Source organism: Bufo gargarizans, chromosome 10, assembly GCF_014858855.1.
Source record: "Bufo gargarizans isolate SCDJY-AF-19 chromosome 10, ASM1485885v1, whole genome shotgun sequence".
NCBI classification, from domain to species: Eukaryota; Metazoa; Chordata; class Amphibia; order Anura; family Bufonidae; genus Bufo; species Bufo gargarizans.
In genome coordinates this window covers 6,786,348-6,811,736 of record NC_058089.1, presented here as the reverse complement: position 1 = coordinate 6,811,736, position 25,389 = coordinate 6,786,348, and the positions used below count along the sequence as shown (strand labels likewise).

Here is a 25,389-nt window from a genome sequence, read left to right as displayed (position 1 = left end):
TCAAGGCGGAGAGAAAGAAAACAAACCCAGGACTGGAACTAAGAGACGCGGGAGCCAGTGGAAGACTGGAGCAGGTAAGTATGATGGTTTCAGTAAGGGAGGGGCTGCCAGCTCCTGTGACTTTATGTATTCCCAGATCACCCCTTTAAGATCAGAAGGCTCTGCCACCAAATATGCAGGGGCGACCAGAGAGGCGCTTAAACTTCAGAGTCACGGCTTGGTTCCACCATAAATAAATACAAATGATAGATAGATAGTAAAAAATGTACTTAGCAATTATAAATAATTTATTAAAATAAATAACAGCTGTAAAATAGTATTTCATTGATAAAATAAACAACAGGTTTTGGCGGCGGACCATGCCTTCCTCAGGTATGAAACGTGATTAAAGAAGGTCTCCTGCAAGGACTCATCGGAGGAGATGTGTCAAATCTGATGCAAAGGAAAAATCGAGTATTTCTCCAGAGCAAGAAAATAGGTCAGAATAAAAAAAAAGGAAAATACCCCAACCAGGGACCCTTGCCTCTCGTCACACCAAGAAGTTATCAAAAATGGTGCAAAACTGAAATGGGGTGCTCCTTAATGGGAAAGGGGCGTGCACACGGATGTGCAAATTCTGGCATAAAATTCAGTTACAAATTGATAACATTGATGCATTTCTAAATAGTCCTAGATAATTACACCGTGCGCAGGACTGACAATATGACCCAATGTATTTATCCATAATAAGCCACCTGTAATGTCACCTTCCTAAGGACAGGAATTCTGCCATAATACTGCTCCTATGTACAGGAATATAACTACTATAATACTGCTCCTATGTACAGGAATATAACTACTATAATACTGCTCCTATGTACAGGAATATAACTACTATAATACTGCCTCCTATGTACAGGAATATAACTACTATAATACTGCCTCCTATGTACAGGAATATAACTACTATAATACTGCCTCCTATGTACAAGAATATAACTGCTATAATACTGCCTCCTATGTACAGGAATATAACTACTATAATACTGCTCCTATGTACAGGAATATAACTACTATAATACTGCCTCCTATGTACAGGAATATAACTACTATAATACTGCCCCTATGTACAAGAATATAACTACTATAATACTGCTCCTATGTACAAGAAGATTACTACTATAATACTGCTCCTATATACAGGAATATAACTACTATAATACTGCTCCTATATACAAGAATATAACTACTATAATACTGCCTCCTATGTACAGGAATATAACTACTATAATACTGCCCCTATGTACAAGAATATAACTACTATAATACTACTCCTATGTACAAGAATATAACTACTATAATACTGCTCCTATGTACAAGAATATAACTGCTATAATACTGCTCCTATGTACAGGAATATAACTACTATAATACTGCTCCTATGTACAGGAATATAACTACTATAATACTGCCCCTATGTACAGGAATATAACTAATATAATACTTCCCCTATGTACAAGAATATAACTACTATAATACTGCCTCCTATGTACAGGAATATAACTACTATAATACTGCCCCTATGTACAGGAATATAACTAATATAATACTTTTCCTATGTACAAGAATATAACTACTATAATACTGCCTCCTATGTACAGGAATATAACTACTATAATACTGCCCCTATGTACAAGAATATAACTACTATAATACTGCTCCTATGTACAAGAATATAACTACTACAATACTGCCTCATATGTACAAGAATATAACTACTATAATACTGCCTCCTATGTACAGGAATATAACTACTATAATACTGCCTCCTATGTACAAGAATATAACTACTATAATACTTCCCCTATGTACAAGAATATAACTACTATAATACTGCTCCTATGTACAGGAATATAACTACTATAATACTGCCCCTATGTACAAGAATATAGCTACTATAATACTGCCTCCTATATACAAGAATATAACTACTATAATACTGCCTCCTATGTACAAGAATATAACTACTATAATACTGCCTCCTATGTACAGGAATATAACTACTATAATACTGCTCCTATGTACAAGAATATAACTACTATAATACTGCTCCTATGTACAGGAATATAACTACTATAATACTGCTCCTATGTACAAGAATATAACTACTATAATACTGCCCTCTATCAGCTATCATATGGACATGCACAATGTATGACATTTCCAGCACAGATGTGTAGGGGTTAACTCCAGTATCCCTCGGGCTATGTTGTCAGTGCTGCAAGGGTTAAAAGGTAGGAGCTGTAGACAGCACTGCAGGGGATAATAGGCAGGAGCTGCAGGCAGCAGTGCAGGGGTTAATAGGCAGCAGTGCAGGGGTTAAGGGCGCTCTGCCGGTGCTCGGGGGTCCGGCTCTGCCCCGCACACGCCGGTTCTTCCTCCGTCCCCGTCATTTCCTGTGGAAGAAGATGGTGGTCACAGCTGGCGGCAGCAGCAGCGGCGGCGGCGGCGGCGGAGGGGAGAGGAGGAGCCGGCACCGCTGAGAGCAGACCCCACACACCCACCTGGAGGGGACACCACCCCCACCCGGGGCCGGGGACCCCCTAGTCCGGAGGCGCCCGGAGCGGTGAGTTTTCCGCACTAGCCAATGTGGCGAGTGGCCCGACGGGCGAGTACGTGGCGAGCAGTCGGACAGAAGGACGCCGACTCCCCGAGAGTGAGCGCCCGGCACTGACACCACGTATCGGGGGGCTGCTGGGGGCCGGGGGTCCCGGGGACAGGTATCAGCGAGCACGCGCATCGCCTCTCACCCCTGCGCGCCCCCGACGCTCTTGTTACACTCGATACATCGTAGCGCTCCGCCTCCTTCACGTGAGTGACAGTGCAGCGGCCAATGGCATCGAAAGGGGCGGGGTCGGGTCGCCATTGATTTGTCGTGAGATGGGCGGGGCTGATGTAGGAAGGGGCAGGGCCTCAGGCCAGGTGGGCTCTGGGTGCAGCTTGAGAGAAGAGGCCCTGTGAGGTCAGGGTGTCATATTCCTGTTGTGTGTGCAACATCCGGCCCGTGGCGCTCACACCCTGCACATTACTCCATGTGTACTAGTACTGGGTATATAATACTCCCTGCACTGTACATTACTCCATGTATACTAGTACTGGGTATATAATACTCCCTGCACTGCACTGTACATTACCCCATGTATACTAGTACTGAGTATACAATACTCCCTGCACTGTACATTACTCCATGTATACTAGTACTGGGTATATAATACTCCCTGCACTGCACATTACTCCATGTATACTAGTACTGGGTATGTAATACTCCCTGCACTGCACTGTACATTACTCCATGTATACTAGTACTGGGTATATAATACTCCCTGCACTGTACATTACTCCATGTATACTAGTACTGGGTATATAATACTCCCTGCACTGCACATTACTCCATGTATACTAGTACTGGGTATGTAATACTCCCTGCACTGCACTGTACATTACTCCATGTATACTAGTACTGGGTATATAATACTCCCTGCACTGCACTGTACATTACTCCATGTATACTAGTACTGGGTATATAATACTCCCTGCACTGTACATTACTCCATGTATACTAGTACTGGGTATATAATACTCCCTGCACCCCACTGTACATTACCCCATGTATACTAGTACTGGGTATATAATACTCCCTGCACTGTACATTACTCCATGTATACTAGTACTGGGTATATAATACTCCCTGCACTGCACATTACTCCATGTATACTAGTACTGGGTATGTAATACTCCCTGCACTGCACTGTACATTACTCCATGTATACTAGTACTGGGTATATAATACTCCCTGCACTGCACTGTACATTACTCCATGTATACTAGTACTGGGTATATAATACTCCCTGCACTGCACATTACTCCATGTATACTAGTACTGGGTATATAATACTCCCTGCACTGTACATTACTCCATGTATACTAGTACTGGGTATATAATACTCCCTGCACTGTACATTACTCCATGTATACTAGTACTGGGTATATAATACTCCCTGCACTGTACATTACTCCATGTATACTAGTACTGGGTATATAATTCTCCCTGCACTGTACATTACTCCATGTATACTAGTACTGGGTATATAATACTCCCTGCACTGCACATTACTCCATGTATACTAGTACTGGGTATATAATACTCCCTGCACTGCACATTACTCCATGTATACTAGTACTGGGTATGTAATACTCCCTGCACTGCACTGTACATTACTCCATGTATACTAGTACTGGGTATATAATACTCCCTGCACTGTACATTACTCCATGTATACTAGTACTGGGTATATAATACTCCCTGCACTGTACATTACTCCATGTATACTAGTACTGGGTATATAATACTCCCTGCACTGCACATTACTCCATGTTTACTAGTACTGGGTATATAATACTCCCTGCACCGCACTGTACATTACTCCATGTATACTAGTACTGGGTATATAATACTCCCTGCACTGTACATTACTCCATGTATACTAGTACTGGGTATATAATACTCCCTGCACTGTACATTACTCCATGTATACTAGTTCTGGGTATATAATACTCCCTGCACCCCACTGTACATTACCCCATGTATACTAGTACTGAGTATACAATACTCCCTGCACTGTACATTACTCCATGTATACTAGTACTGGGTATATAATACTCCCTGCACTGTACATTACTCCATGTATACTAGTACTGGGTATATAATACTCCCTGCACTGTACATTACTCCATGTATACTAGTACTGGGTATATAATACTCCCTGCACTGCACTGTACATTACTCCATGTATACTAGTTCTGGGTATATAATACTCCCTGCACCCCACTGTACATTACCCCATGTATACTAGTACTGGGTATATAATACTCCCTGCACTGTACATTACTCCATGTATACTAGTACTGGGTATATAATACTCCCTGCACTGTACATTACTCCATGTATACTAGTACTGGGTATATAATACTCCCTGCACTGTACATTACTCCATGTATACTAGTACTGGGTATATAATACTCCCTGCACTGTACATTACTCCATGTATACTAGTACTGGGTATATAATACTCCCTGCACTGCACATTACTCCATGTATACTAGTACTGGGTATATAATACTCCCTGCACTGCACATTACTCCATGTATACTAGTACTGGGTATATAATACTCCCTGCACTGTACATTACTCCATGTATACTAGTACTGGGTATATAATACTCCCTGCACCACACTGTACATTACTCCATGTATACTAGTACTGGGTATATAATACTCCCTGCACTGTACATTACTCCATGTATAGTAGTACTGGGTATATAATACTCCCTGCACTGTACATTACTCCATGTATACTAGTACTGGGTATATAATACTCCCTGCACTGCACTGTACATTACCCCATGTATACTAGTACTGGGTATATAATACTCCCTGCACTGTACATTACTCCATGTATACTAGTACTGGGTATATAATACTCCCTGCACCACACTGTACATTACTCCATGTATACTAGTACTGGGTATATAATACTCCCTGCACCGCACTGTACATTACACCATGTATACTAGTACTGGGTATATAATACTCCCTGCACTGTACATTACTCCATGTATACTAGTACTGGGTATATAATACTCCCTGCACTGTACATTACTCCATGTATACTAGTACTGGGTATATAATACTCCCTGCACCACACTGTACATTACACCATGTATACTAGTACTAGGTATATAATACTCCCTGCACTGTACATTACTCCATGTATACTAGTACTGGGTATATAATACTCCCTGCACTGTACATTACTCCATGTATACTAGTACTGGGTATATAATACTCCCTGCACTGTACATTACTCCATGTATACTAGTACTTGGTATATAATACTCCCTGCACTGTACATTACTCCATGTATACTAGTACTTGGTATATAATACTCCCTGCACTGTACATTACTCCATGTATACTAGTACTGGGTATATAATACTCCCTGCACTGTACATTACTCCATGTATACTAGTACTGGGTATATAATACTCCCTGCACTGTACATTACTCCATGTATACTAGTACTGGGTATATAATACTCCCTGCACTGTACATTACTCCATGTATACTAGTACTGAGTATATAATACTCCCTGCACCACACTGTACATTACTCCATGTATACTAGTACTGGGTATATAATACTCCCTGCACCGCACTGTACATTACACCATGTATACTAGTACTGAGTATATAATACTCCCTGCATTGTACATTACACGATGTATACTAGTGCTGAGTATATAATACTCCCTGCACTGTACATTACACTATGTATACTAGTACTGAGTATATAATACTCCCTGCACCGCACTGCACATTACACCATGTATACTAGTACTGAGTATATAATACTCCCTGCACCGCACTGTACATTACACCATGTATACTAGTACTGAGTATATAATACTCCCTGCATTGTACATTACCCCATGTATACTAGTACTGAGTATATAATACTCCCTGCACCGCACTGTACATTGCACCATGTATACTAGTACTGAGTATATAATACTCCCTGCACCGCACTGTACTTTACACCATGTATACTAGTACTGAGTATATAATACTACCTACACCGCACTGTACATTACACCATGTATACTAGTACTGAGTATATAATACTCCCTGCACCGCACTGTACATTACACCATGTATACTAGTACTGAGTATATAATACTCCCTGCACCGCACTGTACATTACACCATGTATACTAGTACTGAGTATATAATACTCCCTGCACCGCACTGTACATTACACCATGTATACTGCTACTACTACTGTGTATTTAATGCTTCCTCTGTACTACTACTGTGTATATAATACTCCCTGCATATACCGCACACCCTGCACTCCACCACCTCTGTATATTACACCAAGTATACTACCACTACTGTATATTCAATACTCTCTGTATATACCACACACTCTGTGTAACACCTTCTGTATATATATATATTACACCATGTATACTTCTAATGTACTTGTCATGCCCTGTATACTACTGTGGTATATATAATACTCCCTGTATACTGCTCTTGTATATACAACACACTCTGTACAACCTGTGTATATATCTATCACCCTGGATACAACTACTCTATATATACTGTTTATTACTATGTCTGCATGTTATGGAGCGTCCGGCCCATATTAGAGCCGCTGTGTCTTATTTTTGGGGGACAAGGTGACAAAAAAATGTAGAATCGCTTGTTTTTTTTTTTTTTTCTGTCACCGCACAGGAGATATTATTAATATTTTAATAGTTTGCACTTTTTCGGGGGTGGCGATACGTAATATATTATTATTAAATTATTATTATTATCGCTGAACCTCGATAATTAATCCTACAGGTGCAGTACCTGAGGGGTTAATTGACAGGGGTCGGCGGGATCCCTGTCATTGAGGCTGGGTGATACGGCCGGCACCCGTCGTGTACATTTGTATTTGGGGGTTAATTATATTCATTGGTGGCGCAGAGGCCACAGGACCCCCGACCCCCTCAGTATTATAATCGCTGGCGGCAGCTTCACGGCCCCTCCCCGTAAGGCCTCATGCACACGACCCTTGTTCTGGTCCGCATCCGAGACCCAGTTCTGGCGGCTCGGACTCATTCACTTCAATGGGGCCGCAAAAGATGCGGACAGCACTCCATGTCCTGTCCGCATCCGTGGTCCGCAAAAAAATATAACCATCTGTGTTTTGCGGACCGCAAAACACACAACAGTCGTGTGCATGAGGCCTAATACTTTCATTGATGGCAGTGGCCATCCTCACGGGAGTACTGCTGTGTAATGCCCTGTGAGTACTTATAGCCCCCTGTGCCAAAGTGGTCGCAGTGAATTCTGATGATTTAAAGGGACGCTCCGCTTTTCCACGATATGAAACTTATAACCTTCCAGATGAAACATTTGTTCAGTTCAAGGCTCTAAACGACTTCTCTCCCCCCCCCCCCTCCTCCCCCGAGGCCGCGTTTAGGGAAGTGAGCGACTTTCGCAGGGAGGCCGAAACTGTCGCCTCTAACTGCACTTTGTGGTGAGCCCTGCAAAAACCAGAGGGGAAGCGGGCTTTCTGATACAACAGGAAGACCCTTTGTGGGGAGCCGTGCGGAGGGAACGGTTTCTTTACTTAAAGGGACACTAACCCCCAAAAAATCCGTAGCGAAGTATAAATCAGGTTCAGTTCCCCTTTAACCTGCCTATTGCTCAGGGGCGGTAATTGCTCTCCTTCAGGGCTCATGCACATTAACATATTTTCTTTCCGTGTCCGTTCCGTTTTTTATTTTTTTTGCAAACTGTATGTGGAACCATTCATTTCACCGGGTCGGCAAAAAAACCCCGGAAAGTTACTCCATGTGCATTCCGATTCTGTATGTCCGTTCCGCCCAAAAAATAGAACATTTCCTATCATTGTCCATAGGACTGTATTAGGGGCCGTCTGTTCCGTTCCGCAAAATGTCATCCGTGTTTTTTGCAGATCAGTTCTTTTTTGCGGACCGTGTGCATGAGGCCTAAGGAGACGAGGACTTAGCGGCCGTGTAGCATGTGCCGTGGTGGCGCGTGCCAAGCGTACTCTGCACCAGGGGAATCCTCTCCGCGTATAGCGGCGTTCTTATGCTGATGATGTCACTGCTGCCTATTTATACAGCTACTCGCGCTGGTGCATTATACAGTGAATTAACTAAACTGGAGTATACTGGGCTGAGGGGTCACCTGGTGCCAAGGGAGGGGGATGGGGAGGGGGGGGGGTGTAGAACAAGTCGAGAACTGCCGCTCAGGTGGAGAGGTTGGAAGCTGCATTCCTGAGCGTCGTGAGAAGACACAGGCCGCGCCGCAACATGTCACATACCAGCGGTAACCATCCCCCCCCCTCCGCTCCGTGTCTGCTCATTGCTACCTGTGTGTAAAACACTAACATGGGCCTCCGCCTGCCGAGCCGCGGTCCAGTGTGAACATGAGTGTAACATGTCTGCCTCTTCACTTGCAGGACACCATGAGCGACGGTGGCAAGGAGTGCCGGGTGGTGTATAGCCCCAACCTTGGGGACCTCATGAGGGCGAAGACAGAACTGGGGTCACCAGTCGAAGAGAGGAAGTACAGCAAGCAATGGTGAGTCCACTGAAGACCGCGCGTCCGGAAAATACGGCTGTGAATGGGGAGCGTAAAGGTGACCGCTCCCCATTCGCCGCTAGGGGACTCCCGAAAACAGCCAGGCGCGCTTAGCGATGAACGGAGCGCATGCCGCGCATGTGCAGTGCGCTCTCTCCTAAACTATGGGGGATCCGCGCCTATCTGACATCGATGGCGTATCCCAACGTTAGGCCATCAATGTCCAGGGCTTCTCACAGCTGGGAGTTTGCTACAGTTGTATCCGGTCTGGGTGTTCACCGCAGCAGCAGCAGCACAGGTGTCTCTCCTGCCCTGATGGTTTGTTACAATGTTTCAATCCGTGCATAGTATTCTAAATAAGTATCAGTCTGCAGGCGCTGAGGATTACCGCCGCCGCCGGATGCTACTGGAGCGAACCCTCAGCTGTCAAAGGCATTGATTTTTACAGGTACTAGGGTTGTAATGATACAATCCACACGAATCATGGTTTTAAAATGGATAGACTGGGGGAGGGGGCGAGGGGGGCCTCCGACGCGGTCGAAACCCGGAGCTAATATGGACGACCCCTGGGATCTGACCGCTATTAGTTCACAGGTGATGTACTGACATATACATGTACAATACATTATTGATAAAAAAAAAAAAAAAGTTTAATAGCTGCAAAATAATAATATATAATATAAAAATAATATTTAAACCTACAATAAGTCCCAAAATATAATTTATTTATTTATAAGATAATATACACAATTGGTATAGGCACGGCCTGTCCGACAGATCAGTGTTTCCCAACCAGTGTGCCTCCAGCTGTTGCAAAACTACAACTCCCAGCATGCCCTGACAGCCAAGGCATGCTGGGAGTTGTAGTTTTGCAATAGCTGGAGGCACACTGGTTGGGAAACACTGCGACAGATGTCGGGGAGGTCGGAGCAGTTGCATTTCAGCACCCAATCCTCTTGCTATCATGGACGATGGGCCGCTGTCAGAGGTGTCTGGCACTCGCTTTCTCTCCATTCAGAACACATGCATGCTCAGCCGAGTCGAGTGTGAATGGGGAGGGCAGGAGAGGCGGTATTCCCATGGCATTCATGGCTGAGATCGGTATGCCCCTCTTATGCGGTGGCCGGGGAGGCTGGAATAACCTAGGACGGTGCGCCGAGCTGGTTCCGTAACCCCGGCCGCCCGGATCTCCGCATAAGCCATGAATGAGATGGGGTTGTGTGTCTGGAGTCTGCAGTACAATGCTGCCACCTAATGGCCAACTTCTAAAAATACATCACTATTGAGCTGTAGGTTGCTTGTCTCTGTCTTATCTGTAAAGAATAAATCAAAGCAACTGGACTTACTGTAGATTTCTTGAAAACGTCAGTAAGTTCAGTTGCCTTGATTTATTCTTTACAGATATACCATGACCTGGATAAATGAGAACCTTCACAGACACTTGCAAGACTATAACTCCCAGCATGCTCTGACTACCACAGGCTTCATTCGTCATCAGATATCCACTGCAAAGAGAACTGCTGGCGTCCATGGTGTATGCAGCCGAGTACTGATTTCTCTAGGCTCGATCTGTACAGTCACAGCGCCACCTATGTCTGTGCACCGTTTCTGGTACTGCAGCTTGGCTCCATTTCCGTAAACCCTGCATGGTGATAGTTTACTGTGTCCCATAAAAGCCACGGGACCCTTTTATCCTGATTATTGATGGGGGCTTCCCCCTGACTGGAGCTCTTCCCAGTGATGAAGAATGTTCTGGTCCCGATTCTTAATCCTCGGCGTTGTCTTCAGCTCTGCAGGGTCCAACTCGCGCTGCCTGGACCTGGAGCCCAAAAGGCTGAAGGAGAAGAGGGACGCTGCAATGTCGAAAAGTCTCCAGCAGGTGGATTTTTGGTGTAAGTTCATTACAGACAATGCCATCTGCACTGTGCAGTTCCTCTGTTGATCCTCCTGGAAATGTACTCCTAAATTGTCAACTGGGCCGTTCCTACGTACTCGCAGCACTGATTGGACTGTGTCCGGCTGTGAAGGGACAAACCCATTGGACAAGGTTTAAATGTTAACACCCAGTTATCATTTTAGTCTTGACATTTCCAAGAGGAATAACAGAGGAACGGCACAAAGCAGAAAATGACCCTTTGTTTAATCACATTTTTATGTTCAATCTATTTTAAAGAATTTTCAGTCATGTTAACATTTTTCTTATCATTCTCTATTTAAAAAAATCCAGAAATCTTGCAGTTTTAACACTACAGAACTTCCTGTTCTGTAGAGATCACGTCTTAGCAGTCATCTCATTATCATCACAGGAAGAATTATAGTGACAGGTACCACCACTGTATAGAGAACGCAGGGTCCACCATGCACAGTAGGTGATGTCGCAGCTCACCTCCTCCCCCTCCCTGCACAATGACCTCTACGGAGATCACAGAGCATGCCCACAACACTCCCCCATATAAGTCAATGAACCTCTCCAAACTACCAGCTCCTATGGTCTATGCCTAAAGCATATCTCTACATTCTTAGACGAGATGGCCGCCCCCCGTAGTCATGTACAGGAAATATAGTAAAAAATAAATATATAATTAGAAAATACCTTTCTTAGCACCTGGTATAAATGATTAGATAGCAGCATATCCCGCTTCCTCTCCCCCTTCAGTCTGTGAGCTGTGCCAGGAATACTTTGTCGATGAGTGTCCCAGTCACGGACCCCCCGTCCTGGTGCCGGACACACCGATCCCCCTCAGCAGGCCTGACCGGGCAGCGCTGACCGCACCGCGCGGGATTGAGGTGGTGAAGGACGACACCGGAGAGAGTGAAGTGCGTTGTGTGAACGAGGTCATACCCAAAGGGCGGATCTACGGGCCGTACGAGGGGAAGATCTCGTCCCAGGACAAGTCCTCCGGATTCTTCTCCTGGCTGGTGTGTAAACGATGGGGTTAAAGGGTTAAAACTGCTTATTGTATGCGCACTTGTCGTGTCCGTGAAGCGAGTTCTGCATCTTTCCAATATTCGCTGTGTTTCAGGTTCTTTCAAATTTCAAGATCTCTGGTTGCTGTCAGTAAATGGGGGGGGGGGGAGGGGAACCACTTTACAGAGGCTTTTAGGTCCGTATAGGTTTTATCTTTGGATATAGAAAGGGATTGTGACTGACAGCAAGCAGAGATCTTTGAAAACTGTGAAGAATTGAAGCGCAATGTACTGTATATTTGAGAGGAGTTATTTTTATTAAAGGCATTGTTCGGGTTCAGAGCTGTTCCCGGACATATCATCCCCATCTTCACCCCTCTGATATGAGCACCGGAGCAGTGCCCAGTGCTGGATAGCGCAAAGCAAAGGCTTTTTTTTTTTTGGGGGGGGGGGATCTGGTGATGTACCGGGCTCTCCATGGGTAAGCTAGGCAAAAGCTTCGCCCAACAGTGAGCCTGGCGACGTCACCGGCCTGTAAAACGGCTAGCGCACAGCTAAAGCCCGGCCATCAGAGCCAGTGACGTCACCGGCCTGTAAAACGGCTAGCGCACGGCTAAAGCCCGGCCATCAGAGCCAGTGACGTCACCGGCCTGTAAAACGGCTAGCGCACAGCTAAAGCCCGGCCATCAGAGCCAGTGACGTCACCGGCCTGTAAAACGGCTAGCGCACAGCTAAAGCCCGGCCATCAGAGCCAGTGACGTCACCGGCAGCACTGCTAGGCGAAAGCCTCCTCCTAGCAGTGTAATAATATAAACAAACAATCCATTGCACTGCGCAATACAGCGCAGGGCAAGGGGAGCATTGGAGCATGAAATGCCCTGATGGTCATGTCGGAGGGGCCGGAGGGGTGAAAATGGGGATATGTCCGGGTTCAGTTCTGAAATGTGTAGAATCTATCTATCTATCGTATATTCTATTATCTATCTATCTATCTATCTATCTATCTATCTATCTATCTATCTTATATCTATCTATCGTATATTCTATTATCTATCTATCTATCTATTATCTATCTATCTATCTTATACTGTATCTATCTATAATCTATATAACATCTATCGTATATTCTATTATCTATCTATTTATCTATCTTCTATATAACATCTATCTGTCTGTCACTGCCTCATTATATACTGTTTTCTTCATTTTTGTATTTTTCATTGCAGATAGTGGATAACAACAACCGATATAAATCCATTGATGGGACTGATGAGAGCTGCGCCAACTGGATGAGGTCAGTGTTTGGTTCCCGCCATTGCCCTGCTCCCTCTGGTGGGCACAGGTTCCGCAGCGCTTACCAGGCCTGGTCTTCCCTCCAGCCCAGACCCACTTCTCCTTCTCTTGCTTCTGGTAGCGGGTCCAGTCGCTCCTCCTCTGGGCCACAGCCTGGTTCTGCCAAGCCCTTCTCCTCTCCCTTTAGTGTTCACACTCTTCTGCTGACTATTAAAGGGCCAGCACGTGCCCTAATTTGTTCCGACCTATGGCTGGTCACCCTTGTCTACTCAAGGAGGCTCCCCAGGAGGAATGTGCCTTAACCTTAGGTATTCTAGTTCTGCTACTCCTAGTGCAGTTGTGGTTATTTCTGTCTGACTGCCCGTGTACCGAATCTTGCCTGTTTACCATCCCTAACCCTCCACTGCCTGTCCTGACTACTGCCTGTTTATGGTATTGATCCTCATCTGCCAGCCCTGACCTCTGCCTGCCCTGAGCTCAGACTGTTTGCCTGACCCGCTCTAACCTCTGTGGGTCAGCTGCCATCTACCCCAGGACTATTCCAAGAGGTAGCAGCCTGGTGGCTCCCCTGCAGTGAAGGCCACATCCCTGTAGAGGAGTTAACGGGTGAAAACCAGGGAGCTGCCAGGATAGCGCTCTTAGGAATAGCCCTAAGTCACACCAGTTAGTTGCCAGAGTTGTCCGTTGCAGGTTACACTGTATTACTGTTGTTACCTATGGTTACATTGTCATGCTGTGGTTACATTGTATCACTATGGTTACATCCACAATTTAAATAGAGCGTTCAGGTAAAGGGAGAGTCCAACCTCCGACATGTGTAATACGTGGGGCTCAGTCCCATACTGTCTATGGAGTTGCACCACCAGTGCACTTAGCTGTTTCCACAACCCCCATAGACTTTAATGGCGTGATTGTCGGTGCGTGCACTCTGCCTGCTCTCCTTGTTTTTTTCCCGCTGGCTCAGATTTCCCTCACTGCCTAGCAGAAGGATACTTACCTCCCATGACCCACCATACCGTTAGTCCCTCTCTTACTGCGTTATCTGAACCTATGACATTTTTGTACTGCAGATATGTAGTGATATCTCGAGAGGAGCGGGAGCAGAACCTCATGGCGTTCCAGCACAGCGAGAAGATTTACTTCCGCGCGTGTTGTGACATTCAGCCCGGGGAGAAGCTGCGGGTGTGGTACAGCGAGGATTACATGAAGCGGCTGCACAGCATGTCTCAGGAGACAATCATCCGCAACCTCAGCAGAGGTAACGCACACGACTTACCTACCCGTCATCTCTTCAGCTTTCCTTCTCTTCTGAACTTTCCTATTTTACTGCATACATTAAAGGGAATCTTCTCCGTGATATAAGATACACGTCTTGAATGACCTTGAGCACTTTAAGGTGATTTACACCCAAAGCTTTAAATTGTCCATTTGTTAGTAAACCAAAACTTAGAACGGCGGCCAAAGTTTGGAAATTGTATTCATTTTAAGTGCAGAGATATTGGCTTTTATCTGTGCAGGACAGGCGGCCATTTTTGCAAAAGTGAGAACAGGAAGTGCAGCCATATTAGTCTGTGTTAGCTTTCATTCAGTTAGTCTGTTCTATCCATAACAAAGAAGCAATTTACCATCTCGGAAGCTAATTTTAATGTGGCAACTTGTGTGGCTGCACTTCCTGTTGTCATTTTGGCAAAATGGCCGCCGGAATAAAACTGAAAAATGCTAATATCTATGTAAGTAGAAGGAATATAGTTACCAAACCTTGGCTATTGCTTCAACTTCTCATATAATAGTATATGACCAAGGAAACATTATAGGTTCAAATCCACTTAAAAATACTTAATTTGCCCCCGTTTTACCTCCCCCTTCCTTTCTGTTTGCATTAGTTTCCTCTCTCATTCCAATATCCTTCAGCTACTGTTAATTCAGAGTTGGACTGAGCTATTAGAGGATTGGAGGAGGATCTTCTGGTGGGCCCTGGATGGTACATGATAATGGCCTCCAGACACACAAGGGCCCTTGAGGTCCAACAGTGTTTACAGTGCAACTTAAAGGGGTTATGCCATGATTGAGGTTCTTTCTAACAAATCTAGAACCAGCCCTGTACCTCACATGGATCCAGAGGTCTCCACAGTCATTGCTCTGCTAGATTATCTTCAGCCTGGCAGCTCAGTGGATGTGTCCTTTCCTAGGGGGCATGTACTTTCTGCTGCAGCTCAGGGGGCATGCCCTTTCTGCTGCAGCTCAGGGGGCATGCCCTTTCTGCTGCAGCTCAGGGGGAATGCCCTTTCTGCTGCAGCTCAGGGGGAATGCCCTTTCTGCTGCAGCTCAGGGGGCACGCCCTTTCTGCTGCAGCTCAGGGGGCACGCCCTTTCTGCTGCAGCTCAGGGGGCACGCCCTTTCTGCTGCAGCTCAGGGGGCACGCCCTTTCTGCTGCAGCTCAGGGGGCACGCCCTTTCTGCTGCAGCTCAGGGGGCACGCCCTTTCTGCTGCAGCTCAGGGGGCACGCCCTTTCTGCTGCAGCTCAGGGGGCACGCCCTTTGCTGCAGCTCAGGGGGCACGCCCTTTCTGCTGCAGCTCAGGGGGCACGCCCTTTCTGCTGCAGCTCAGGGGGCACGCCCTTTCTGCTGCAGTTCTCTCCCTTTAACTGCCACAGCTTCTAACAGAACATATGGCAGGCGGCAGTTGAAGGTTTAAACTGAGCACGTGCGACGGACAAAAAAATAAGGAGGGCGGCGCTATACAGATACGTTTTATTGAATAGCTCAATGGCTGTGCTACATTTTTAATTACATGCAATTACAAAATTATTCAGATCCTGGTGATGGTTTTAAAAATGTAGAATATGTTTTGTGACGCGACCCCTTTAAAGGGACCTGCACCTGTTTTCCCCCCGTCCCCCGTCCCCGTCACACCTAGTCTAGCGATTGTAACAAGTGGTGATACTTTCCCTTTAATGATGCTTTTTCTCTCTGTATGTGATGGTTTTACAGTTATGCACCATGTGTACCTAGTTTTCTGATCCCTTATCAATCTGTGAATGTTGGGCATGAAAATTGTGAGAATTTATGTTGCAATAATTGTTTTTAAAAATACATGAAATTTTGCCATTATTTCCAACCTCCTGTGAATGATATCGGCAGCTCTCTGGAGAAACCTAGACACCATGGTATGCCTAGTGGAGGGCCTGAGAGGGCGGAGCATCTGTGTCAGGCCCTGCCCCCCCAGCCATGCACTAGACCAGGAATGGCCAACCTGCAGCCCTACAGCTTTCAGCCTACAGCCGGGCATGGTGGGAGTTGTAGTTTTACAACCGCTGGAGAGCCGCAGGCTGGCCAGCCCTGCACTAGACCAGGGATCAGCAACCTTCGGCACTCCAGCTGCTGTGAAACTACAACTCCCAGCATGCAAACATGCTGAACTGTTTCTTCTGGCTCCCATAGAAGTTACTGGAGCATTCTGGGAGTTGTAGTTTCTGAACAGCTGGGGTGCCTGAGGTCGCTGATCCATGCATTAGACATTACACATTGTATCGTTTTTACCCCCCAGAGTGTTACTTTAATGCGATTTATCCCGTTAACCCATTTGGACCCCATGCATGCATTCTTAGTGAACTGAAGGGAATCTCGCATCAATTCTCCAGAGATTGACATATCTAAACATTACACAGGCAGGTCATTGATTTTAATGGTTACTGTGTAATCCTTTGTTTCCCCTGTGGTGGCGCTAGAGGGAAACAGAACAGTTGCTGCCCTATTACCTGACATGGCAGCGGAGCAGATTTTTTGTGCTGTGGGTTAGGGCTCGTGCACAGTCTGACAATGGCAGCGCTGATTGGATACAGTCAGTCTGTGCAGGTACACCCCCCCCCCAACTGGTTACACCCCTCTGTACCCTTACTGAAGGCTAATTGCAATTCATTCATAACTTCTAGTAGAAATAATAAAGGAATGGCACAACATAGTCATAAGAATAGAGGATCCAGAATTGTTATTACATGGGGAATTTCTACAGCCTACGAGGGATTGCTTTTCTCTCTTACTGACGGTCACTGATGCGGAGAAGTATGCGATTCCTTTTCCCCTGGAGAGTCTGTCATGGGTTCTCTCCATTCTCTCTGCACACAGCAAACGTGATCCCTTCCTGCAAACTGTCACGTGTCTGTTTTTCCTCCCTATCTACAGCCTGTATGAGCCACTCTCCTTGGATGCTTTACCCCCTCTCCACACTCTGATCTGCCATGTACAACTTCCTCCCCTTTTCTGCTGCTATCCCTAACACTGAGAGAAGGGAGGGGGAGAGAGCAGAGAGATCCATCAGGAACAGAGCTTTGATGGATTTATGTCCGATTCGGCAGCTAGGTGAAGGGCTAGCACACACTCTGCAGAAGCAAAATGGTAGGAAATTTATTTAATAGGGACTATTTAGAATGAACATTATTATTATTGTTATTTTTAGTGCAGAGGTGTCCATAAGCCTTTAAAAGGGGTAAAGTAATTCTATATCACTAGGATATACCTTCATGGGTTTTGACCTCTAGGACTCCAGTTTAGCACTATGTCACCTTCACTGCATGGCGGTGCCCCAGCCACCAGGCCGTGCACCGCCCAGAGCTGCAGCCGGCACCATTCCCTCGACTGGAGCTGTGCTGGGAGATGGTGACGGAGGCGCAGACCTAAACCAGACAGGACATAGTGATGTATCATCCCCTTATCACATGGGAATAATTCAGAACCTATCCAGTGAGTTCTACATAGCTTTGTCCATTGACATGAATGGCGCCATGTTGCATTTGCCCCGCACAGTGGACAGACCTAAATTCTGCTGCTCATGGAAAAAGCCAATAGGGCCATTTGTTCTCTGGATTAGTCAGTCCTCTACTAATCATAATGTTACAGAGTATCCTAGCATAATAAAGTACCGTTACCCCAGTTAGAATATTGATGACCTGTCCTCAGGATAGACCATTAATATCAGATCGGTAGGCGCTCAGATAAGGCTTACAGCCTCTTTATAGAGTACCAACCACAGCGCCGTACATTGTATAGTGGCTGTTCTTGGTATTGCAGCTCAATAGTCATTCACTTGAAAGGGACTGAGGTGCAGTATGGCCGTACGACCAACGGATGTGACTTCGCAGGATGAAGAAAAGGCCCCTTCCAACAACTGATTGTGGGGTGTGGTGGGAGTCAGAGCCCCACAGTCTGATTTTGATAACCTGTGGGTCTCAGAAAACGTCCTTAATGATGTATGCAGGGCAGGGCAGCACTGTAATCAAAAGATGCTCATGCCTTATGTCTACAATTTACATTTCTGTGGTCCTCTAGCATGTAGGGCTGCTCCGGGGTAGGACTTGGCTTTAACCAATAGTGGAGGGTCCTAAATGTGGATCCAAGTCTAGATCGATGCAGAAAAGGGTCTATTGGAAGTGGTGTAACATTGCAGCATTTCTCATGAAAAGCCTTCTTGGAGTCGTCCTTAAAAATGTAATAAGGGAACATGTGGCAAACTGGTAACACGCCTAATTTTCCATTCTAGGAGAAAGAGGTTTGTTAAGGGAAAACAATGACAGACTCTTGGAAAACCAAGAAGATGTGAAAGCCCCATTTCCACTTACAGCCCTTAAGCAAGGAAAGAGCCTCTACAAGCGGAGCTGTGAGGAGGGGGAGATAAACCCTCACACCAAGAAGAAAAAGATAGATTTAATCTTCAAAGATGTCTTAGAGGCTTCTTTGGAGTCTGCCAAGATGGAAGACCATCCCCTGGTGACGAGTAGTCCTATACTGGGGAAAAAGGTTCCCAAGTATCAACATGAGGACCATGGAGATAGATGTAAAACGAACCAAAAGTTTTCCTCCCAAAACCAAACAAGAATCCCCAAGGAGTGGAAGGTCCCTTATGCTTCCGCTCAAGGCCTAGACAGGGAGACCAACCCTCCAGAAGATGATCTAGAAGACCGCTCGTCTATCAAAGTAGAAAGTCCGGATGAGTTCTCTGCCCTTGGTGATTCAAACGAGATCCCCACCACTTCTTTCTGCCCAAACTGTATCAGGTTGAAGAAGAAAATCCGTGAACTTGAGGCTGAGGTGGAAATGCTAAGGTCTGGAAAGGTCCCAGAAGTTCCTCAGTTGCTTCCTCAGAAAACTGAGGTTCCAGAGTTTTCAGATACTTCAGGTATGTTACATTTAGTTTTATTGATGCTCATGGTAGACTGTTAGTTAGCCTTCATTTTACCTACCTAATAGACTATACTGTTTGCAGGATGTAGACTAGATACTTTAATATTTTTAATGAAGATTTTTTTTTAGTTTTCTAGGGTCACATGGTGCATAATAAACACGTCCCAACCTCCTTCTTAATCTCTTTACTCGTCTAAGTTTTCTTTGTTCGTGTCCAAGTGGATTTTTTGGCCTAATGAGTATATATATTTTTTTCACTTCCCAGCTCCAGAAAACATGTCCATCGCTCCCACAATGATGGAAGATGACGATCAGGAAGTAGACTCGGCAGATGAGTCGGTCTCCAACGAGATACTAGCATCTACCGATGAGCCTTCGAAGATGTCTGCTTCCTCTGGTAGACGGATCCGTCGTTTCAAGCAAGAATGGTTAAAAAAGTTTTGGTTCCTGAGGTACTCGTCTACGTTGAACGAGATGTGGTGTCATGTTTGCAGGCAGTACACGGTGCAGTCCTCAAGGACTTCAGCCTTCATCATTGGTTCGAAACAATTTAAGATCCATACGATAAAGCTCCACAGCCAAAGTAACCTCCACAAAAAGTGCTTGCAGCTCTACAAGCTCAGGATGCACCCCGAAAAGACAGAGGAGATGTGCAGGAACATGACTCTTCTTTTCAACACAGCATACCACTTGGCTATGGAAGGCAGGCCTTATTATGACTTCCGACCTCTAGCAGAACTACTGAGAAAGTGTGAACTCCGCGTCGTCGATCAGTACATGAACGAAGGTGATTGTCAGATTTTGATTCATCACATCGCCAGAGCACTTCGGGAAGACTTAGTAGAGCGTATTCGACAATCCCCTTTTCTAAGTATCATCTTAGACGGGCAAAGCGAAGACCTTCTTGCCGATACAGTAGCGGTCTATGTCCAATACACCAGTAACGATGGCCCACCCGCCACAGAGTTCCTGTCACTTCAAGAGCTGGGTTTGCCTACCACTGAGGGTTACCTCCAAGGCGTTGACAGGGCCTTCTCAGCAATTGGTATCCGACTGCAGGACGAGAGGCCGACCATAGGGATAGGAGTTGATGGAGCCAACGTAACGGCTGGACTAAGAGCTAATATGTACATGACAATCAGGAAAACCTTGCCTTGGCTACTGTGTTTACCTTTCATGGTGCATAGGCCCCACTTAGAAATTTTGGATGCAATTAGTGGAAAAGAACTTCCATGTTTAGAAGAATTAGAAAACAATCTGAAGCAGCTACTTAGTTTCTACCGGTACTCCCCCCGCCTGATGTGTGAACTCCGACTTACAGCCGCAACACTTTGCGAGGAGACGGAATTCCTGGGCGATATCCGGGGGGTGAAATGGATTATAGGTGAGCAGAACGTGCTGAATGCTCTGATTAAGGACTACCTGGAAGTGGTGGCCCACTTGAAAGACGTCAGCGGTCAAACGCAAAGAGCCGACGCCTCTGCTATTGCATTAGCCCTCCTTCAGTTTCTCATGGATTATCAGTCAATTAAGCTCATCTACTTCCTCTTGGATGTGATTGCAGTCTTGTCCCGTCTGGCCTACGTCTTCCAGGGCGAGTACCTCTTGGTGTCCCAGGTGGATGAAAAAATAGAGGAAGCCATTCAAGAAATTAGCCGCCTGACAGATTCTCCCGGGGAATATCTGCAGGAATTTGAAGAAAACTTCCGGGAAAGCTTTAACGGGATCTCTTTGAAGAACTTGCGTGTGGCCGAAGCCAAGTTTCAGTCCATCCGTGAGAAGATTTGCCAGAAGACCCAACTGACCCTGGCCCAACGGTTTGATTCCCGTAGCCGAATTTTTGTTAAGGCTTGCCAAGTTTTTGACCTGTCCATGTGGCCCAGAAGCACGGAAGAGCTCTTAAGCTACGGAGAGGAGGAAATGCTGCAAATATACGAGCACCTGAGCAGCATCCCGTCGTTTCTTTCGGACTGCAGGGAGGGGACCGACACCAGGAGCGGTCTGCTGATGGAATGGCGAGAGCTCAAGGCTGACTACTGTACCAAAAACGGTTTCAAAGATTTGATAGGCCATATCTGTAAGTACAAACAAAGGTTCCTCCTTTTGAACAAGGTAGTGCAGATCCTAAAAGTCCTTCCCACGTCTACGGCCTTTTGCGAGAAAGGGCGCAACGCTCTTCAGAGGCTACGCAAAAACAACCGCTCCAGGCTCACCTTGGATCAGCTGAGCGATCTCCTGGCCATAGCGGTGAACGGGCCGTCCATTTCTAATTTCGATGCTAAGAGAGCTCTGGACAGCTGGTTCGAGGAAAAGTCAGGGAATAGCTACTCCTTGTCGGCCGAGATGCTCAGCAAGATGTCCTCCCTCGACCAGAAACCCATGCTCCACTCTATGGAACTCGGTTCAGAGTATTACCAAGACATTTGAACCTAGCCGCAGCCCTGAAGCTATTGGATCTGTTTTTTTTTTTTCTATCTATACTTTGGTATATTATAAAAAGAAAAAATATAAAAAATAAATATATATAAATATATATTATATATATATATATTAATAGAAAAAAAAAATCCCACTAAATATAGACTGAGCGTTTTATTAGGACACCTCACCCTTCGTATCACACTTTTCACCTATGGCAGCTGCCGTTGTTTCCATACGGCCAAAACAGGACAGAGAACCACAACTCTCCAAAAAACCTTTCCCCTAAAGCATGTCTATCCCCACCAGGTACCTTTTTTTTGTTTTTTACCCTTCCATTATGTTTATAGGTCAGAACAAAGGTTGTATATCGGGACCCAGGAAAGTCCAAATCCAGAATTTTTATATATATATGTATAATTTAATCTACGTTTTATCCTAATTTGTATCCAATGTTATGTTAGAAACAATGTATCTTCTATCTGCTTTCTAAGATAAACATCCATTGGGCAATTTTTTATTTTTTTCCACTGCCTTTCTGTCCCCAGGGTACAATGGGAGTGCCTTCGGGTCCAAAGCAGGCTAAGCGTACCTCGGGGAGCCCTCTGTTCTAAGGACATACACTGTAGAGGTTACCCCAACGTTTGTAACGACATCACTTTTCCTTTATGGCACAAAAACTTGTGTAATCACACGTCATGTATACTTATTGTTTTTGTTTGGAATATTTTATGGCAGATTTTATGTTATAATTTTTTTGGGGGATATATCTATTTTTTTTCTTCTTATTTTTAATTCTGTTATAATGTCTTTGTAAGGATGTAGCAGAGCTGAGTTTTGCACGGTTCCATAGTGTTAAATGGCAAATTCAGCTCTGCTACATCTCTGTTTTGCTGCAGAGGTAACTCAATTTGTGAAAGAAAATTATAAAGTATAAGCTAAGGGTTCGTAGACGCCTTCTGCGCCGGGCCATGAACACCTTCATTCGTTTTCAGTCACCGTTGATACAAGGTTAAGGTTTTTGAGGAAAAATAGGATCAGGTCTGGAAGAAAGGAAAGTAATTAAAGGGGTATTCCTGCCATGGACACTTACCAAAGAACTCAGGTGGTGTTGCTACAGGAGGTGCAAAGTCAGCAGTTACAACTCAACCCTGGCGTCTGAGGGGCCCCAAAAGCCCTTCAGCCACATAAGAAGCATAGTAGTATAAATGGCACAGGGTAGGTGGGGGCCCTGGAGCTTCAAGTTACTCCTCTAGTGATAAATGTTACTCGGTTAGGATCTGACCTTTGGCTGGACTGGGGGACCTCCATCAGACAGAAAGCCACGATGCAGAGGGCATCCCCCATTCTGGCCATTGGTGGGGGTCCCTGTGTGTTGGGAATACATGTTCAGGACCTTTTTGTCCCAGATACAAGGGAGGACCCCATTATTGGGCACAGGGATGTCTTCATGAGTTAACCCCTTAAAGGTGTATTCCAGTAATAATAAATCATCCCCAACTGCACAGGGAATAACTGTTGGATGGGTTCAAGGGTCCGGGCTCGCCCTGGGCAGTACCCATGCCCAGCTGCTGCTCCATTCAAGCAGGTGACATGGGACTGCATCCTCGTGATCAGTAGGGGAGGGGACTCCCAGTGATCAAACGGCTATTCCCTATCCAGTGGAATAACCCTTTAAGCTTTCCTTTCTCTTTTATATATTTTTTGGAATCCATGACCCTTCCTCCCCTCCCACAAAAATGAAAATGCAAACTGCAACTGAATCATGCGGTGTCTGAATCCTTATCCAAAGCAGCTATTTTGTTCCTGAAATGTAAGAATGTGAGGCCGGGCTCTGTCATCCTGGTTACTAGCATGCTGCAATATGCAGGCGTCCTTTATAAAATTCTAAAAAAATATATTAATAAAATGAGATAAAAAGCCTGCAGTAAGCCAGTTATTTGTGTACAAAAATTGTACGTCCCGTGTTATATAGTAATGCTGTGAGTACATCAATGTGAATGTCTCTGGGAACTGAGCAGTACTGTATACTGTGCAAATAAGATGGTCTATTGGGCAGCTGTACCTAAAAAGTGCAGTCACTGACTCTGTACTGATGCTGAGTTACATCCTGTATTATACTCCAGAGCTGCACTCACTATTCTGCTGGTGTAATCACTGTGTACATACATTTCTTATCCTGTACTGATCCTCAGTTACATCCTGTATAATACTCCAGAGCTGCACTCACTATTCTGCTGGTGTAATCACTGTGCACATACATTACTTATCCTGTACGGATCCTGAGTTACATCCTGTATTATACTCCAGAGCTGCACTCACTATTCTGCTGGTGCAGTCACTGTGTACATACATTACTTATCCTGTACTGATCCTGAGTTACATCCTGTATTATACTCCAGAGCTGCACTCACTATTCTGCTGGTGGAGTCACTGTGTACATACATTACATTACTTATCCTGTACTGATCCTGAGTTACATCCTGTATTATACTCCAGAGCTGCACTCACTATTCTGCTGGTGGAGTCACTGTGTACATACATTACTTATCCTGTACTGATCCTGAGTTATATCCTGTATTATACTCCAGAGCTGCACTCACTATTCTGCTGGTGCAGTCACTGTGTACATACATTAGGTATCCTGTACTGATCCTGAGTTACATCCTGTATTATACTCCAGAGCTGCACTCACTATTCTGCTGGTGCAGTCACTGTGTACATACATTACTTATCCTGTACTGATCCTGAGTTATATCCTGTATTATACTCCAGAGCTGCACTCACTATTCTGCTGGTGGAGTCACTGTGTACATACATTACTTATCCTGTACTGATCCTGAGTTACATCCTGTATTATACTCCAGAGCTGCACTCACTATTCTGCTGGTGCAGTCACTGTGTACATACATTACTTATCCTGTACTGATCCTGAGTTACATCCTGTATTATACTCCAGAGCTGCACTCACTATTCTGCTGGTGTACTGAGCCTGCTTTATAGCTTGTATTATACTCAAGAACTGTGTTCACAATTCTACAGAATTTAGAGCTGAAATCCCCCAGCTATTCAACATTGTTCAAAGTCTGCACAAATGTTGCTTCGGTGATTTGCATTCTGGGAGTTGTGATATTTATACCGGACTCTGCACAATAATCTGATGCAGAAAGAATGACCACCCCCTCCATTATAGGATCTCCGCTTTTGCGGAGTCAGACAGCAAGCTTGCTTACTGTTTCCATTAACAACCAGCAGAATCGTGAATACAGCTGTTGCCTTAAGTAAATTTATTCTACATCTTCACCTAAATTTAACGCAATTAATCTGGCACCAAAAAATTAACAAAATTAGCCTGCATACCGCCAGGCATTGTACCAGTCTAGCCTTGATCG

General features: G+C 45.1%; 1 protein-coding gene across 2 annotated transcripts; it reads left to right on the top strand.

Moving 5' to 3' along the window:
- Positions 1-2,282: 2,282 nt before the first annotated feature.
- Positions 2,283-23,920, top strand: PRDM11 (PR/SET domain 11). Of its 2 annotated transcripts, XM_044269910.1 has the most exons (8): positions 2,283-2,605; positions 9,082-9,203; positions 10,992-11,095; positions 11,860-12,122; positions 13,337-13,404; positions 14,474-14,661; positions 18,939-19,574; positions 19,845-23,920. In XM_044269910.1, exons 2-8 carry the CDS (start codon positions 9,088-9,090, stop codon positions 22,004-22,006), a joined length of 3,537 nt encoding a protein of 1,178 aa, XP_044125845.1. In that variant the 5' UTR covers positions 2,283-2,605; positions 9,082-9,087; the 3' UTR covers positions 22,007-23,920. The 2 variants fall into 2 exon arrangements, with proteins under 2 accessions (XP_044125845.1, XP_044125846.1); XM_044269911.1 differs by lacking the exon at positions 18,939-19,574 and having other exon boundaries at positions 2,286-2,605.
- Positions 23,921-25,389: the final 1,469 nt, after the last annotated feature.

Excerpts from the sequence above, each read along its gene's own strand:
- PRDM11 (XM_044269910.1), top strand. The coding sequence starts at position 9,088 with ATGAGCGACGGTGGCAAGGAGTGCCGGGTGGTGTATAGCCCCAACCTT. Across the intron at positions 11,096-11,859 it reads CCAGCAGGTGGATTTTTGGT|TCTGTGAGCTGTGCCAGGAA; the intron begins GTAAGTTCATTA and ends CTCCCCCTTCAG. Across the intron at positions 13,405-14,473 it reads AGCTGCGCCAACTGGATGAG|ATATGTAGTGATATCTCGAG; the intron begins GTCAGTGTTTGG and ends TTTGTACTGCAG.